At 45.6% G+C, this 19498-nt stretch overlaps 1 protein-coding gene across 3 annotated transcripts in view; it reads left to right on the top strand.

Moving 5' to 3' along the window:
- The first annotated feature begins 223 nt into the window (after window positions 1-223).
- CCDC136 (coiled-coil domain containing 136) overlaps window positions 224-19498 on the top strand; it is a 391788-nt gene continuing 372513 nt past the window's right edge. For 2 of the 3 annotated variants that reach the window (XM_069629531.1, XM_069629533.1), the window contains exon 1: window positions 225-608. In XM_069629531.1, coding sequence (XP_069485632.1) covers window positions 572-608 — 37 coding nt within the window. In that variant the 5' untranslated portion in view covers window positions 225-571. Of the gene's footprint in view, window positions 609-19498 lie in introns of all 3 variants that reach the window. The other variant, XM_069629532.1, reaches the window with a different exon arrangement.

The following is a 19498-nucleotide window of genomic DNA, read 5'->3' on the forward strand; positions in this document are numbered from 1 at the left end:
GATTCTCTTGTATGGGATAGTGTTCGGGCTCTTAGACCCAGACCCCCTGACTCGGCTCTGGCTCGGCCCGAGCTGTCCACGAATTCCTGACTCCCCCGCCTCCAGTTTGAGTGTATGTGTGATTGTTGCATGTTTGAGTTTCTGAGTTGGCAGAGGTGGGCGTTCCTATGCGCATATGGTTCTGTGTATGTGCGTGCATACGTATCCGTGTGTTTATGTGTATACGCGCGTATACGCGGTAGCTTGACAGCATCCACACGGAGCTGTGATCGTAAAGCCTCAGCCCAAGGAGAGTCCCTGCGTGCCCCCACAGCCCCATCCCTTCGTGCTCCTGGTCCCATTCGACCCCCCAGTCTGCTCTCCTGCATTGTCCCAGCTGAGCCCCCCCCCCCCCCCACCTCCTCCCTGGCAGCAAGCATCACGGGCTGCGTCTGAGAGCCGGCTGGGAGGGGGAGCAGGCTCTGGCAGCCCGGCACCTCGGATTCCCGGCTAGACCCCCCTTTCTGCATCCTGCTCGGACACCCCCTGCTGCCCCCTCTCCCGCAGTCCCTATGGCGGCCATCCTCCTGCAATGACGATGGAGGGGGACAAGGCGCAGGACATGGCAGGTCAGTGATGCGGCAGGCGCGTCCATCGCATCCCGCCATCTCCATCTGTCCTCTCTGTCGGCTTCCTTCCCTCGCTCCTTTTCACTCACCTGCCTGCTAACCCTTTCCTCCCCCGCTTCCCCTGCGCGTCCGTCTCTGTAGCAGTATAACATTGCATCTTTTATTTAGAAAGCAGGCGCAGTGCTGCGCTATAGATTTGCTTCTGCATGCATTCATCTACGCGCACTCCTCTCCCGTTCCTTTCTCTTTTGGTCCTTTCTCCATAGACATGTTCCTCCCTTCTGCTTCTTTTCTCTTCCTTTGTTCCCCCCTCTCTGCCATTTGTTCTTTTCTTCTTCGTGCCTTTTTGCTTCCCTTCTCTCTTTCTTCGTGTCTTTCTCCCATTATTACTTTTATGCCCCCTCCTTCGCCTCTTTTATCCCGTCTATCTCTCTCCCTCCGCCTTCCTCGGTCATTCCATCTTTCCCTCCCAATGGTCTTTTTTCTGCTGGCCGTCTCCCTCTCGCTCTGTTTCTGCCCCACTTCCACCTCTTTTTCGCTCCTTCCTCATTCCTTCTCTCTTTCCCTCTCCCCTCAACTCGCTCTCTTTCTGTTCTACTTCTCCCTTCTCCCTCGTCCCTTTCATTCCGCTATCAGCTCTCCTCGGCGCGGCCTTTCATCTTGTCTCCGGCTCGCCCCCTGTGGCGGGCGTGGGATTCTCTCTCGGGGTTCGCACCTGCAGCCGTAACGACGTGGCTCATATCCGCACCCAGCCCCCGCCCGGCCCCTAACTTCTGTTTATTGCGGAAGGCACCCCACACTAGTCCCAGAAACAGAAAAAAAGGTGACGTTCCTAAAATGGGACTCCACACCCTCCCCACCCATCTGCCATAGTTTATATCGGGGGCATCGCCAATCTGTTTGAATCGAACGATTTGCCAGAAGGGGGCGCAGTGCTGCTGCAGTCCGCCCTCCGTAGAGGGCCTTTAAGGTAAACACGACTCTTTTTACTAACGTGCCTTCTGGACAGCAGAGGGAACACAAACACACACTGCGACAAAACCCCATGCGTTTACATCTAAACGCCCTGCTTTCTTTTCCTGGATCACCTGCAGGTCTCGTGGCGATCCCAGCCTCGTCATGAGGTGTGTCCCTTCCCTTCTGCCTTTTTATGGTTTGGTTGATAAGGGTCAGTTTTGTGAATCCCAGTGGAACTAAACACTATTGCCGTGGATAGGAGGAGATGGCAAACGTGTAGGCATACCCATCCACGGTATGTTATGAATACCGCGCTTAATACCAGAGGATTCTAAGCGCGGAGCCTGGGATCGAACCTGTGGTGCTCTGTGATGCCTTGGAAGCACTTTGCCCCTGAGCTATCCTCCTGAGACAAGCAATGTGTTATAGTGGCCTCCGTTTGCATGTTTCTGGCATTGTGATTTGCTGAAAGGTGAACATTCTGTGTCTGGACAAAATGTAATTGGTTGCCTCTCCAGATTCCATGGAAAGAGTCCCAGATGTCGGAGTCTTGGCAGAACAGTGTTCTAAACGTCTCCAACGCATGGTCTATTCGCAAGTCTCTTCTCATGTTAACTCCTTTTCGCTTCTTCCTACCTATGAATCAGGCTTTCACCCTCTACGGTCTACCGAACCAGCTCTTCTCTCTGTCTGTGACTCTCTTCTACTTGCTCGCCATTCTTGGCAATCATCTCTTCTGGTCTTACTCGAGCTGTCTGCCGCTTTCGACACTGTGGATCAGCCTCTTCTTCTTCACTCTCTTTCTGGTCTAGATTTCGGTGGCTCTGTTCTAAACTGGTTTCACTCTTATCTCACCAATCACACTTAATCAGTGTCCTGGGCTGGTCTTAATTCTTCTATTCTTCTCTTCAGTATGGGGTGACTTCGGGGTCGGTCTTGGTCCCCCTGCTCTTCTCTCTTCTTGCCTCTTTTATTTCTTTTGTTCTCACCCATCATCTCTATGCTGATGATGATACACAACTCTTTCTCTCCTTCTCCACTTTCTCTTCCTCTATACACTCAACCTTTTCTTCTTGCCTTTTTGCAATTCAGTCTTGGATGTCGGCCCACTTGCTCCATCTAAATCCCTCCAAGACTGAAGTTCTTTTCTTCCCTGCCATGACTGTGCCACCTCCTCTGCCCCTTTATCTCTTTTGCCCTTTCCTCTCTCCCCATTTCTCTTTCTGCCCAGAATCTTCGAGTTATTTTCGACTCGTCCCTTTCGTCCTCTCCTCTTATTTCTGCTCTTTCCCGCTCCTGTCAGCTCAACTTTTTAATATCCGCCAGGCCAGACCTTTTAATTCCTTTGCTGCTACCATAATCCTTGTTTCTTCTCTTAAGTTTTCCCCAACTGTTCTTCTGTTCTTTTCTTCTTCTAGGTCTTCCTGCTGCCCATTCCTCTCCGCTTCGTTCCATCTATATCTCAGCTGTATGCCTGCTTTTCTCTTTACCCTCTTGCGATTCTATTGCCCCTGCTCTTGCCTCTCTTCAATGGCTCCCCTTTAAGTCGCATCTCCTATTCAACTTTGTCTGTTTTTTAAATGCCTTCACAACCATGCCCCGCCCTACCTTTCCTCTCACTTCCTTTTACGTCCCATCACGTCAGTTCTTTCTCCTTATTGGCCCCTTAACACTGGAACATGCTTCCCCTTCAATCGCTGTCTTCTTCTCCTGTCTTCCGTTCACGCCTTAAAACCCACCTGCTTACTGGTTAAATTGTGTTTTTCAATTTGTTTTACATGATTTGTACCATTTTACTTTTGTACAGCGCTTTGGCGTAGTGCGCTATATAAATAACAATAAAACATAAAAAGAGTGGTCCTTTTGCTCTAGTTCTTGGTTAGAAGGGTGTGCCTGTTTTATGTTAAGATCTTTAATTATTGTTATCAGTTGTGATGTGAACTTATGGTTGTATACTAATTGACCTTTTCACAATTGACCTCGGGAGAATTGACCTAATTTAGAAGGTCAATTGGGACATATATGCGGGGGGAACCCCCCGCAACCCCTCACCCAATCCAAAACCCCCCGCAACCCCCACCCAATCCCCTTATATTATTTATAATGCAAAACCAACCCAATACATATATAAAATAACTAAAATAATATAAAGGTCAATTGTGCAGAAGGTCAATTAGGACCACTATAATTAGCTCAATTGGGCAAAAGGTCAATTGTAAAAGGTACATTTGGGTAATACCAAATGTATTGGTATCCGTTAGTCATGGGATGACATTTATTTTGGCATTGGAAGCTGTACTTGTCTTATGACAGCGAACACCTCTTAGCTTTGCTAATGCTTGTTTGGTGTTGGCACATTCCAGGGTTATCCTATCCCAAATTTAAAAGGAATATTTGTGCAATGAGCGTGTATGAAAGGAATCAGTCTTTCAGTAAGACCCTTGGGTGCCATCAGACTAGAACATTTACATGGCGGAAGGGGTATTGGATATAGGCAGGCGAGTAGGAAACTTGGGTAGGGTCAGGAGGTGTAGGAGGGAGGCTCTATGCCCCTCTTTCTAGGCAGGACATGTGGAGGCACTTATCCTCTCTTCGTTTCTTGGCATTGAGTGTGATTGCAGGCGGGGGGTTCCCTTTAGGATTTCAAATACTATCCTAGAGACAGTCAGAGCTGCCGTCGGCTGCTATAGGTTTTAAAATATCAGGCAATAGACCTACTACCTCACCAAATAGCGCCCACAACTCTGTTAGAAGTACACAAGAAGGGGAGTAGGCGACGGTGTCTTTGAGGATACACACAGTCTGCAGATTGACCTGTGCACAATGTATCTTTAAATTGGTCTATTAATCGTTGGTGTTGTTATTGCTATTGAATTTGTAAAGCGCACTAATCGCCTCAAAGGAGTCATCACTGGCCAAGGGAAAGTCTTTCTCCAGGGGAGAGTCTTTCTTCAGTCAACCCTGCGCTGGCCATTGTCAGCATCACTGGCCAGGTGAGAGTCTTTCTTCAGTCAACCCTGCACTGGCCATCGTCAGCATCACTGGCCAGGTGAGAGTCTTTCTTCAGTCAACCCTGCACTGGCCATTGTCAGCCTTAACGACAAGCAGAATATGATGGTTTGGTGGAGGAAGCCCCTCTGTCCTGACTTGATAAAAAACAAATGCCATAATTAGCCATGGAATGTTGCTGAACACTGACTTTGCAGAGTTTTAAATAAATCCATGGAAATTAATTTCACCAAAATTCAGGTGGTAGTGGAAGCAACTGTGTGCTACCAAACAGCTTCACAGGACGTGACCTTCTATAATCTTTGACTCCCAATGATATCACAGGAAGGCATGCCTCGTGACGTTTGTCCCTGATGTCATCACAGAAAGTGACATCAGTAATGTAAAAACATAAAATAAGCGTAAATGAATAAAACAATAAATAATAAAGCTGACAAAATGTGATTTTAATCACTAACCATATATAAACCAGGAGGGGCACTCTTGGTATAACCATCATAGGTCAGGGCTACTGCCTTCATATGCGAGTACAGTCTCCCATGGTTTGTTACTGCTATGGTATCTCAGTCACAGTCCCGCATGCCATTTTAAACTTCATTTTACAAGGTGTTGAACAACGTCACACTACCAGGTCCAGAAAAAATGATTCTGCAATAAAATGTTTGTGCATGATGCGACCTGCCCCACACACGTCAAAGAAATAGAAGTGCACGGACCAGATGAAGATCCTCAATAACTATGGATTACAACGACATTGTGTTAAATGTTCCTGTCCTGATGAAGGCATCTTCTGACAAATTGACTTGATTTTTTTAGTGATTGACACAACACATCCAAGACACCAGAAACATATTGTGTCGACCAAAGAGAGTAATCAGTCACACCCACTAACCTCACCGGCTTGACGTTACGGTTAAGCTGTCTTTTAACGAAATGACATGCAGTGCATGTACTATGTTTGTAAGTGTATGTTGATGCACTGTGTACTATGATTTGTGCTATTATGAATTATAAACTATGTGTAGTAGAATATATTAAACAATTTTTTCTTACACCTCTCTGATCCATGAACTGATTTTTCATAAAGTTTAGCGTTATTCCATAATCCATGTACCTACGTGATTAAGGGCGGGGAAGCCAGTTTTCCTCTCTGTTTTACATATCAAACTCCAGCCGTCATGATCTAAAGAGGCACAGATTGTCTCAATATGTAATGCTGGTTTCCATAAACTCAAAGTTTTAAGAAAAGTGCTGCCTTTTGTAACTGATTCTAAGACACGGTACACTCCAGCCAGAGAATTCTACCACTGACATTGAAGGTCGCGCACAATGAAACACGCCCTTTTTTTATTTTAAACCCTGGATCCTTTTTTGAGAAGGCACCCAACCCGTCTCTCACCCACCTTGACAAATACCCTGTGTCGCAATGGACCATCAACCAGGCTGGTGTGTAACAATGAAATCTTTATTTATTTTTAAAATTCAAATGAAAAATCAGAGCAAACATTTTTTTAGGGCAGCAATCACCAGTGTGGTGATAATATACAGCAAAATTTTATAATACAATTAATTTAACATTCTGACATCAGATAAATCAACTTCAAATATGAATGGAAGCAAGATCACTTTTAGTCATATTCATAGATGTCACTTATGTTAGGCACTCCCCCTGCAACACTTCCCCAAAACCTGCTAACTAATGTCTGTGTGGATAAAAAGCAGTGGCAAGGAGTCAGCAAGAAGAGGGAAAAATCAGTTTTTAAATTCGACCCACCACACCAGAATGGGAGGTCAAAGAAGAACATGAAAACCTTAAAATTGAGCAAAATAGCATACACAGATTGCACTTGTTACTCTGAGGTCAGTCTACATTTGCGGTTAGATAGATCAGATGGAAATTCATGTACTGTACTGAAGAGGCAAGGAAGCTTACAAGCTACTGGGCAGGGAACTAAAGCAACGTGAAGACAGGTGAGAAAATCACTTTTGGAAGGAAAACAATGCAACAAAAATCACACACGGCAGATTTGCAATTTCTTTTCACTCGAGCTTTAAACAAGCAAACAGCTAAGGAAATGGGCTTACAATCAAAATCGGAAATCGGTTTTTGTGATGTAGAACAAAGGTACAGAACAGATAGGATAATGAAGTGAAGGGATGACTCTTTGTGGGGTGACAGCATGGGTTCTCTATATGAAATGAAAATCTGATTTTTTTAGGAAAGCATTTACACGGGCAAAATCAGTTTTAATTGTACAATGACAGGTTCTACTGAGACTATATTTTAATGACTAGCTTATTCAAGCAAGACACTGCACGCAAGGGGGTTAATCTGCAATTTTAACCAGCTTGCGCCGTGTTCCTCCTTATAGGGGATTTAATTAATGTATCTCAAAAATGGTACTAAGGACTTACACAGATAACTGAAATGATTAGGAAAGAATTACGCTAACAGATATGGACTAAACAGATTCTCATAGGGAAAGGGTGAACAGAGGATATTGGTACTTTGTAAATATGACTAGTGTTTCTTTATGGGATTGTTACGGGATTTGAACAAGATGCAAGGTAAAATAGCAGGATATACAGTTTTTGGGTGCTGGGTGATGTGATACTTACAAGGTACACTTGACTTGGGCAATTTGGACAGCCAGCAAGGCCTCTGGACAACGGGGCCTAGGATCTGGTCACGGCAGCAGAGTCAAGAGATCGAGGTACTGGGTCCACTGGGCTCTCCTTGTTGGGAACAGCTGGGCAAAGTCTGGTGACTGTGGACAGCGGGATGGGTCAGCTGGGCAAAAAGGTCTGGTCATTGGATTCTCCTAAAGGGATCAGCAGCCTTTCCTCCTTTCTCCCTGAATTTTTGGGATGAAAGTGGTTCTGGATAGGTGATTCTCTCTGGATCTGGGTCGGCTACCTCTGGATCTGGTTCTGGAGTTTTGGAATCTTGCCGGGTGAATTATTTAATGTTGAATCCCTATATGCCTCCCTGTCTACCTCTTTAAATAGGCAGAGTGACATCACAGAATTTGACTATATGGGCGGAAGTATCCTGGACATGCCCCTTGAATAGGATAGGCAAGGCTATTAGTGTCACCTCCTCATTTCGAGCTGATTGGTCCAAGGAAGTGACATCAGTTTAAGTGTGTGCGTTTTATGACTCTATTTGTCTCACAAGCCTATTTGTCACAAAAATGAGTTCTGGACCAAAAACGTAATATTTACACTAGTCACCATTATGAAAATCAGATAGGCAGATCCCATTTTTCACAAGGAATATGTTGGTTCAAACGCCAGTTCTGTGCGATGTTGCTTCGCCCTGGGGCACAATTTTGCTGTTTTCAGGAGAAACAAAATGCCTAAAATTCTGCAACTGGCTACATATCTGCATACTAGCATTTGGCATATTTTCCTCAAGTTTCATGTCTGCACCATTTATTATTCACACCGAAATACATTTTTACTGCCATTCCATTCCATCACATGCCAGGAAGACACACATAGTCTTATTATACTTGTCCAAAAATCACATGAAATACTGGCATAATATCAAATTGTTACTTATTTAGGTTGCAGTGAAAAATGTCTTAATATGAAAAGGTCTTCAAATCAAATGGGCTGGATTTGTCCCAAATGTAGGCGGTTTTTCCAGCCCCCAGCCAAACTGTCTTCCCCAATGTCAGCTTGCACAAGGGTTGCCATGACTCCCCCTTTGAAGTCCTCCAGTTTGAATGTAGAGGAACTCACACTTCTGAGGATAACACAGGGCTTCAACCCATCCTTTGTCCTTGAGAGCAGTCCTGCCTGGAAGTCTGGGATAGCCTGTAATTATCACAGTGCAGGTCCATGGGAACAGAGCACATGCCCTGGCAGCATCAATTCACTGGGAGGTGAGAAATTAGTCTTTCTGCTAAACTGGTTTGACAGGAATTCCTAGCCTCAGCCAGGCTGCTTGAAGTCTTTATGGGGGGAAAAGATATAATGTCCATGGCTTTGCAGCCCCCCCCAACCCACAAGTACAATAATATTTATTTTGCAAGCAACAGTGAAATATTTTACATCTAACTTTAAAAGACATTTTTCCTGCTTGTCAGAAGAGCAAATTCACACGTGTGTTTATTTCAGTACATTTTGGGTTTACCAATGCAGTTCTTTTTCAGCACACAGCTCCTTCAATTATCCTTCTGGAGGGCTTTTATAGACACAGTCAGTTTCTGGACATATAGAGATGTGCTGCCAAGTATATGTTTGAAATTGATATAAGAGAAAGAAGCACTGGTTTCTTTATCTCATTTACTGTGGTTTGTGCGCAATGATTAATAGCAGATGAAAACACAGGCTGTACTTCAAGGGAAATCAGAATTCTTTACCTTTAAAGTGATTTCCCAGTACATCAGCTGCTCTGGGAATGTTTTTCCCTCACTTCTTCCTACTCAGCAGAAGTGAAACATGCCAGGATGGGTTTCCATGAAGGGCACAACTTTGTGATGTTTTAAAATGAAATAAAGAGTAAATTGCAAAGCTGTCTTGGATGTTGCAGCTTGCTTGCATGTGTGCAGCTTTAGTATTCAGCAGGGCAGAATAGCCAAATGAGATGCGTTCTGAGCATAGGTCATTTTATACTTGATTTAGATGAAAGAAGCAAATGCAGCCATTCTTTGTAGTGGCAGTGTTTAAAGCTTGCCACCCTATGTGCGTAGCAGACAAAAGCACATCCATTTTTGGATAACTGCGAAAATGCTGTTTTTGTTGTAGGGATTTCTGTTGGGGATGGTAAATGTAACCCACACTTTTATCCCTTCACATCTTTGTTCCCGAGTGGTCACAGCTTCCATTATGGAATCTCTTGATTACTGCAATGGGATCTACCTAGGACAGCCACAGATCTTACTGCACTGTCTACTGACTCTGCCGAATTCTGCAGCCCGTCTTGCACTCAATGCTCCTAGATTTTCTCATACTTTTCCCTTGCTTCGTCAGCTACACTGGCTTCCTGTCAAGCAGTGCACTGAGTTTAAGACTAAATGTATCATCCACCGAGCTGTTCAGCATGTGGGCCCTTCGTTTCTTGAACAGAAACTTTGTCGATATTTTCCTTCAAGAGCTCTTCGCTCCGGATCTCAGGTCCTGTTTTTGATTCCTAGATTCCGAAGGCTCGCGAGGGTGGGTGCTCCTTTTCTGTTCTGGCTCCAAAGCTATGGAACGCTCTCCCTTCTCACCTCTGTGAGCTGTCTAATCATTGCTCTTTTCGTAAAGTCTTAAAGCCATTTCTCTTTGCTTAGGCTCTATGTTAGGGACTCCTTTTTCTTGACTAGTGGTCTTGTTTGTAGCAGCGCCCAGCTTGGTATTGCGCTTTATAAAGTGTTATACAATACAATACAATACACACTCAAAGGACTATTATTTTCTACTTATTTTATAAAAGGGTTTTATTTGGTTACCTTCGAGTGAACTACATATCTACTTTTCTGTGTAGATGTTTTAGGACCATGCCCTTTGTTCTCCTTTGAACTTACAACTCGTTTGATTCTTGTGTTGAGACCAATGCAAACACAGCACACATTAAGAACACTATTGTGTGCAGCCTGAAGTGAGCTTCAAAGCTCAGGGCGGGGGATAGTCCCTCACTTCTGGAAAGGAACATAGATGCCCAGGGACCTCTGGGAGAGGCTAGGGGGATATATTAGTAATATGTAGTGATATATAGTAATATTAATAGCGATAGAGGGAAACTGGCCCAGTCGCATTTGGATTGCTGTGCGCAATCTTCACTCAACTGGACTTAGCAGCACACATAGCAATGAGCACTGTACTTCATTCTCCATTTTGCTCTCTATTCCTTCATGTCCACTTCTCCCTCTCGATATTAGCCTATTTGGGCTAATGCTATTGCTGTGGCTGCCTACTTCATAGTCACTGTCATGTACTATGGCCTATCAACCTGCAGTTGGAAGAGGTAAGGGAAGTGGTGCAGGGTCTCTTAGCTTGCAGTTGGAAGAGGTAAGGAAAGTGGCACAGGGCCTCTTAGCTTGCAGGTGGAAGAGGAAAGGGAAGTGGCACAGCTCTTCTTAGCTTGCAGGTTGAAGAGGAAGGAGGAGTGGCGCAGGGTGTGTTAGCCTGCAGATGGAAGAGGAAATGGAAGTGGCCCAGGGCCTTTTTGCTTGCAGGTGGAAAGGGACGTGGAGCAGGGCCTCTCAGGTTGCAGGTGGAAAGGGAAGTGGTCAGGGCCTCTTAGCTTGCAGGCGGAAGAGGAAAGGGAAGTGGCGCAGGGTCTCTTAGCCTGTAGATGGAAGAGGAAAGAGAAGTGGTGCAGTGCCTCTTAGCCTGTAGATGGAAGAAGAAAGGGAATTTGTGGAGGTCTTCTGAGCTTACAGTAGAAGAAGTAAGGGAAGTGGTGCAGGGCCCCTTAGCTTGCAGGTGGAAAGGGAAGTGGAGCAGGGACTTTGAGTTTGCAGGTGGAAGGGGAAGTGGAGCAGGGAGGGGAAGTGGAGCAGGGACTCTCAGTTTGCAGGTGGAAGGGGAAGTGGAGCAGGGACTCTCAGTTTGCAGGTGGAAGGGGAAGTGGAGCAGGGACTCTCAGTTTGCAGGTGGAAACGGAAGTGGCGGAGGCCCTCTGAGCTTGCAGGTAGAAGAGGAACGATACGTGGCGCAGGGCCTCTTAGCTGAAGGTGAATTTAGTCCCAGATTTCTAGGTCTGGAAAGATCCGGGGCTACACTAATGTCAGGACTGTCGAGACTCCGGGCTAGCTAGTCTTTTGGTTGTAGCTCCTGAGCTTCTATCCTGGGCTACGACCAAAAGACCTGGGGCTATAACCCCCTCAGCCCCTCCACCCCCCTCTAGCAACGCCTCTCATTCACGGGATCCCAGGCTAGTCTGGGAGTTACACTGAGGAGTTGAGCAGCCAGGTATATAAGAGTTATGGTCACAATGAGCCGCTCCCATGAAAGATGGGATACGAATGGGAAGAGATCGTGGGCTTTTAGTTAGAAGCGGGAGAGGTGATGTTTTCAGTTTACAAGCTGTGACATCATCATGAGACTGTGAGTGCTGAGCTCATCACGTGATAGGGTCTTGGATTAGACACATTTCTGAACTGCAATATCATCTTGTGAAAATCTGCTGTGTGTCCTCTGCACACGCTGACATGTGATAGGGCGCTGTATGCAGGCTGGGATATCGTGCAATGGGGTTCTGGCTGCATTTGGTACACACGCTGGGATTTTATCCCGGAATGGTGCACTGTTTACTACAGTTTAATAGATTAAGGGAGGGTCCATTATCATGGGATAATAACCCACCCAATGTTAAGGCCTGAGACAAAGCCGAGGTTCATTCATCAAGGAAGGGTCATTTTCTTAAGTTTAGAAGGTTATTAGCACATAGTGCTGAGAAAAATATTATTTGCGAAGACGTGGTGCGTAACTAAAAATGCGAGTTTAATGGTGAGTTAAGTAACTAGACAAAAGTATTATTGAATTCAACATTGTTTTAAATAACACGTTTGTGTTTATAAGGTAAGGATTTCAATTGTAATCTTCTTTGAACTGGAACACTTTTTAAACTAAGCGTTTTGTGTAATTAAAAAAAGTGAAGGGGTTCGACTGTTTTGATTTCCAAGGATCCCCAATCCCCCCTCCTCCCCCACCCCATCTGGTCTTGTGGCAGCACCTGGAAATACATGTGTATAGGCGCCATAGAAATGTCCAATAAAATACAAAATACATACATTGTATATAGAAAGCGCAATGCATTGTTGACTTTGCATGTTTTAACATTCTGCTTGCAGTGTTACATTGGAAGTCTCCTGTCATTTGCAAAGAGCAGGGCCAAAAAGGTGCCCTCATGGGACGAGGGCAGTGAGTTAGGTAATGGTAGCCAGGTTTTCCTGGAGTTCGGGCTCCAGATTCGGTTGAGCAGTTTGCGCTGATGGTAGGAATTTCTTTTTTTTTCTGCTTGTGGCACATGGTTGAACAGGCAAGAGGCAAGTTGTTTTTGTGTGCACGTGTAGTGCTAGTTCTGGAAGAGGAGAGAATGAAGAGACACGAATCTGGTTGTTTCCTTGTCTACTTCTGAGATCAGAATGCTTGAAATGCAGACAAAAACATTATTGATTAACTTTTATTTTGAGGATTCTGATTGGCTAGGGGGAGGTCAATAATGACCTCTATACGTTATAGCTGTCACGACATCATTATGCGACGTTGCACTCTATTTAAACACTGGTATATTTATTTGATGGAATACTTTTATGACTTGTGATATTAGCAATGTATTTTGCTCTGTGTTCACAAGTTGTGGCAACATTGTGAGATGAGCTTTTTACAATATGTGATATCATTTTGAAATGTGACTGATCTTTTACACGTTGTGACATTGTTATCCAATTGCACGTTATGTGCAAGCTGTGATATCTATGTGCTATGGTGTTAAGATGTGAAGGGCGTACTGGATGGGTTAAAAGGCCCCCAACTGTCTTTTATAAGGATATTGCAAGTTACCAAAGGGTTCTGCGAGCAGAGGAACGAGGGTGAAGGCTGAGTTCTGTCTGTTATAAAGTCACTGAACTTCCAAGTGTTTTGCAATAGCCATATGACATATGGTAGAGGGTATTCTAATCCTTATAATGCATGGTCACACCTGCATCCATATCAGTACTTGGTCTCATAGTTACACTGATGCAAGATGGCGTCCAATTCTTTATATGCAGAAAACATGTAGATTATATGACTGTTAGCACAAAACACCAAAACACAGTTTGTAAAGTCTTCCAAATACTGAAAGCAGGTGCAATCAAATGTACTTAACAGGGAAATAGTTGAAATCTACCTTTATATTAAACTCCAGCAGTAAGCCAAATAAACATACTGCCATATATGTCTCTCTATCAGCTAAGGGCAGTGCTATTTCAGAGACAGTAAAGAAAGAAAGAATCTTACAAGTTGGGCACTTCTTTAATTAAATACTCTAGTAGCAGTTGGAATTCTGCTCTGTGCTTGCTCAGGCAGAAGCACTGTGACACCACAAGTCCACTGTGATATGTTGTTACGTTGTTTAGCAGTGTTATTTTTCTGCTAGAGGTGAGCAACGAAGTCACAACTAGACTGTGATAAGATCATTATGTATAGGTGTTCATAAATATACTACAAGCTTCCATGTATTACTTAAGCAATAAGCCCGAGCATGGGGGGCATTAACACTTCCGGTAATGCCCTAGGGCCATGTGATAATAGGATTCATAAAAATAAGAAGTCAACTTAATGTGATTTATGAGCTGTTGTGATGCCAAGAACCTGAGTCTGGCGGCCTGTTGAGAACCTGTGATGTCATCATGATGCGCCACCTCAAACACTCTCTTCATTCCCTAGTTCAAATGGCAGCAGTGCTCTGGGGGAAGAGGAGGCTTGCTCCCTGATCTTTGCAGTTGTTGTGAGCGCAGGGTGCAGCTCGTGCCCTTAGCTCGGTACATCCCCAGGCTACTCACTGATTTGCCAGTGGGGACCAGTGGTGGCGTCTTCTAGTTCTGCAGAAGCTCACAAGGATATGGGTTTGGAGGAGCTTTGATGGAAGCCTCAGTGGTTGAAGCACTACAGGTGATACAGGAAGTGCAAACCTGCCTGCCGCACATGTTCGCTGGAGGGAAGGGGTGCATGAAGTGGCGATGGTGCACATCGTCATCTCAGCTCGAAGCTGGCATAGCACGGGCATAGAGGCCACCAGGACACCAATAGAGAACCGGAGCAGGTCCGGGCACTAGCGTAGCATGGACAAAATAGCTTAGTAGGGAGCTGTGGGACTGGGCATCGACAGTGGCAAAGAGACGAGGGTTCATGCTCTACCCACAGATATATCCTAGGAAGCCATTTATCAGAGCCGGTTGGGTGAACAGTGTGCTGGTTGATGGGGAATGTGAGTGTATGGGGCAGGAATGGCAGTTTGGCAGAGAGTGAAATGAGACAGGACTGAGCCTGCAAACAGGTATTGTAGTAGGGAGAGATGCAGGTCATTAAAGTGAATCGAGTATGGAAAAGGGGCTTTGTGCCAATGGGAGTGCCAGCTGGATTTGCATTTTTTTATTTTAGCATTTTTTTATATAGTGCTATGAACCCTCAGGTATCTGAGCACTGCTTATTATTTATTACCCACGGTGCGTGGTGCTCATTTATCAACCTCAGAAGGATGAATGGCTGAGTTTGGCCCTGCCGGGATTCGGACCTGCGCCAGCAGGCTCTGCGCGAATGTCAAAGCGAGCGCTCTACTCGCTGTGCTATCTGACCGGCTAGATGGAGGCGTTAGGTACCCAGGGTAGTTTATGAAGGATTCAGTTCTGTTCCAGGGGCTGGTTGGTGGAGAGATCACACCAGTTAGTAAACAGGGGGGAGGAATTGCCAGAAATCACGTATTTATTTATTTCATTTATTTTATTGGTGTCTTATATACAGGCACCAGATTGCACAAGTGCTTCAAGGCGCCAAAGGCATCTGGTTGCATCCAGGATGTAAAACCATGTTTCGATCACTGACATTTAATTGTGGTGTGTAAGAAAATACTTTCAAAGGACAAGAGAGTATGTTCCATAATTGCCAAGGAGACATAGAGGAGGTAGGGGGAGGGGGTAGGCAGTGGGAGGTGTGATGAATTATAGGGTAGGGTTGGAATGAAAGGAAGTGCAGTTTAGAGAATAGGTACAAGTGCTATGGGGTGTGAAAGTGCATATCAGATAACTCCTAGTGAGGTAAAAGGGAGATGGAAGGAGGTAGAGAAGGTGTTAACCAAGGTGGAAGAAGGGGAGCAGGGAGGGGCATCTGTGGTGTCTAAGTGCTTATATACTTGAAAATGGGGTGTCTCGATAAAGGACAGAGTGAAGTCATGCAGGTGCTTGGCAGTGCCTCTGCGCTCCTGCACTCGACGGCCTTGGGGACCTGACTTCCCACCTTCCCAGACTGGTAGCCATTGGCGAGAGAGCCACCCCACGTGACCGTAACACAGCTTCTTCCGATGCTCTCCCAGGGTAGCCTTGACCCGGCAGCCGGCAAAGGGCCTTGGCAAAGGGCACTTCCCCAAGGCACTTCCATCGCCTGCTTGCCTGTTCGCCCTGAGCGCTCCCAGACAGGCCTTAAAAGCTGTCTACAGAAACTTACAGGTAAGAGACGACTACAACAACCTTTGGGTGCCATAACCAGTGTTGTATGAGTGACTCCTGAATTGAATGTAGTTGCATTCTCGGAACAACCTCTGTGTTTAAACACGGTTTTGTGGGTGGGGTAGTAACAGTAGGTACTATGGCAGAATGCTGTAAAGACAACTCTGCAGGTTAGGTGACAGTTGCTGAGATGTTATATGTTTAGACCTTCCTGTAAATCATATGGCTTTTTTTCCTGTTCCTGCTGCAAAATGTGCTGTAAAATGTGTTGGTTCGACATGGGGGATGGGTACACCTTATGCCACTCAGTGTGTAAGCTGACACCTATTAATATATGCACAGTAAGTGAACATATCTTAAAGTGAAATATACTAATTTATTTCAATTGACCTTTGCCCTTAGAAGAAAGTGCACAATACAAATGAGCATTTGCCTTTCAAGAAAATTAATCATCCTGGACCTGGAAAAAAAAATCAGATAAAGGAGAGTTTCCAATAAATTTGCTAGCAAAGTATTAAAGGTGCCCACCTTTTAAACCCAACAATTTGTAATGAAATATTCCAAGGAAAATAAAATCCAAACAGTAGATGTGTGCTTTAATGACACATTAATGTGATCTTGTGGGTAAGAGTCTGCACTGGAAATAAGGCAAACTGGGGTGAAATCTTAGTAGCCGAACACTTGAGCAAGCAAACTTTTTCTTATTAATGCTGGCCTCAAAAACACCCGACAGATGTTGCGGCTGCATGCTCTGAAATAGGTGGGTGGACAATGTCCACACACAAATGTATCCTCGACTTGTGCCCTAAAAAGCAGAAAAGGACCAGAACCAGAGAAAATGTGCTCATAGAAATATATCAATCCTCATTGAAATATTCTAGGTTTACATTCTCTCAACCTTGAATGGAAGACTACAAATACCAGAATGCAATTAGGCAGAATACAAAAGAAGACTCATAACAAGACGTAATGTGTGAAAAGGTTACCTGTTTGTTTTTCAATTTTTGACAAAGGCATGCTTCATATATAATGTGAAGGAAAGTGTTACTTTCAACCTAAAATAAACGCTTTGTGGTGTGTTCAATTTGAACATGTAAAAATAAGACATTTAGTTTAAAACTGTTTTGTATGATAAGTTTGTCCTGAAAGAGGGCACAGATTTTAGGCAGTCAACTGGAGCCTGGTACATGGAGGCAGCATAGCTCCTTTTGAAAACAATATTCATTTATATGCCAGAGGCAGGCAACTGGTGCCTGTGGGGCCAGAGCCCTGGTCAGCCACACAGACTGCCCATGCCTCAGGCACCCTGCAATGGGTGAGTAGGCGGGTCGTTTCCCAATCATTGCCCTGAAGGACGGCTTCATGATTCGTACTTCGCCACTTCACTGACGCATAACAGCAATGCATTTCTTTCTATGGAGAGTGGGGCTTGTATGAGATGAAGTCAAGCTATTTTGCAGACTGCGCCATTGGGCCTTACTTTGTGTTTATAAGGCTTCATGATTTGAGTCTTCTTCGTCACGTTGCGCTGCCAAGCAGGCCCCTTTGGGAGGCCCAAGCCTATGGCAGAGCAAGCCGCTTCACACGCAGTGGAGTGTCCCTGGGGAAGCGCTTGTCCAGGGGAACATATTCCAGGCTGGAGGGAAGCCTCTCCAGAGTGGCAGAATCTATGCTGAAGAGCGACAGTGAAAAATGAAAGCGAGCTGCGCGCGCTGAAAGATTCATAGCCCTGTCAGGGGAACCGGCAGCGGAAGCTCAGCCTCCTACGCACCTTAGGAGGAAGGTCGGCATCTCTTTCTCACTGCTCTTGAAAACTGGCTGAAATAGATATAGGTCTCTAGTGTACCCACCTGCCCCCCGCAGGACCTCTTGCAGCAGTGTAAAGTCTTTTGCTAACTCCCTGCGTGGTCACTGGTACCACCGGGTGAAGGGGAGTGGGGGCTTCTGCACCACCAACCTCTTCTGAAGACACCCTACGACCCCTCACCTCCTGTAGTGGCTAATGGGCGTCTGCCACCTTCTCAACACCCCTATAGGATTCTGACATTAGTGCGTGGCAGTGGCGTACCGAGCAGGGGGTGGGCAAGCTTCCCCCCCACATGCTCTTTTGAGAGCATGCCCGGGCCTTTTGTCAGTGGGACACCGCTCCCGTTCGGGACCTCAATGAGAGTGCCCAACGGGAAAGGTGTCCTGCTGGCAGGACAATGGGCCTCATTACGACCCTGGAGGTAGCTATGCTGCTTTTTGCGGCATGGCTACCCCCATTCTGGGTACCGGGTCCGGGTTTCCTGAATGGGGAGATACCAGGCCATTCTGACCTTGGAGGTCCCGGTATTTCCCCATTCAAGGAAACCAGACCCGGTACATCCCCATTTCCATTTCAGCCCCCATAGGGCTCAATGGGAATGGGGAGGATGGTAACATTGGGCCCGTTAATGACGGGCCCGCTGTTAGCATCCTGGTCTGCTCGCTGGTCCCGCGAGCAGCCCTCATAATGAGGCGGTAGGGGGTTAACGGGGCCGGCAGCTCTACTGGCCCCATTAAACCCCTACCGCCAGGGTCGTAATGAGGCCCAATGTGTGGCCCATTGTCCTGGCAGCTGGACACTTTACCCTCTCAGAACGGGAGAGGTGAAACCAGCCTTATCCTGCCATGCACCCTTTCTCTGGCTCCATCCTACACTTTGGAAAAGACCTGAAGACCCTTCTCTTCAAAGACCGTCTTGCCAATCACTGATCGTGTCACTTGCCTCTACTTCAATTCCTCCCATGTGGAGATCCCCCTCCCATACTCCCCGTTCCCGTCCCAGAAACCTCTTCTATGCCCGCACCCTAAATGTAACCCCCAGGGTGTGCTCTTTATGCACAGCTCTCTGTTGCGCCCCAGCTAGGGTTGCGATTTATAAATCTCATACATACAAACGTACATGCAAATAATAGTCTTTAAAACTTGCCCAATAGTTTGTCTGTCCTGCATTCTCCTGACTACCCTACATCTAGTGTCTGATCTCTGTGCGCCATGCTCTGGTTCTGAATCTTCTGATACCTTGAAGCTATTCCAGCCTAAAGATTAAATTCATTGGAATGGCCCTTCCTGAATGTGATAACCTAGGCTCCTGGTTAAAGCTTAGACAGACTAGTAATATAGTGTACACGCAGGTTTGGAGTTAGAGGGTGGTGGGGACCGAGGAGTAGGGCAATACAGGACAAAAAACCCAATACAGGACAAAAGCCGATCAAAATCAGGAAAGGTTATTCAAAGATGTTTTCACATGGCATCTCAAAAAGCAGACTAACAGGGGGAACCAGAAGGGATTAATAACATCACAAAGTGGTGAAGATCTAGGCATTGGGGCTACACACCCATTGAACTGTGCACTATGCAAATGTGACCAGGAGAAAGAAAGTGGTGTTGCTGGAGCAGATTTCACTGGGGGATCTGTCTAGGAAGGTCACCTCCCCACTCTCAAGTTGGTTTATCACTTTCAGAGGAAACTATATGGGTACCACTTTGGTACCACTTAAGACAGGAGGATTAGGGAAAGACTGAACAGAAGAACCGAACGTGTTACTTCTGTTCACATGACCACAATCTGATACTGGGTTAGAGTTAATTGGCTTTCCACAGTTTCTGCCTCTCTTCCGTGCCACTCCTCGGTTTTACCCCAACACCCTTTTGCTGGAAGGATTCCCGCTAGCCCTATTAGATGATGGAGAAACCACCCAATAGTCTCCCAAATGTATGTTTTGCAGACTATACTGTTTTTTTTTTACTTCAGTGATT

The sequence above is a fragment of the Ambystoma mexicanum genome, chromosome 12 (genome assembly GCF_040938575.1).
Source record: "Ambystoma mexicanum isolate Mex_15411 chromosome 12, UKY_AmexF1_1, whole genome shotgun sequence".
NCBI lineage: Eukaryota > Metazoa > Chordata > Amphibia > Caudata > Ambystomatidae > Ambystoma > Ambystoma mexicanum.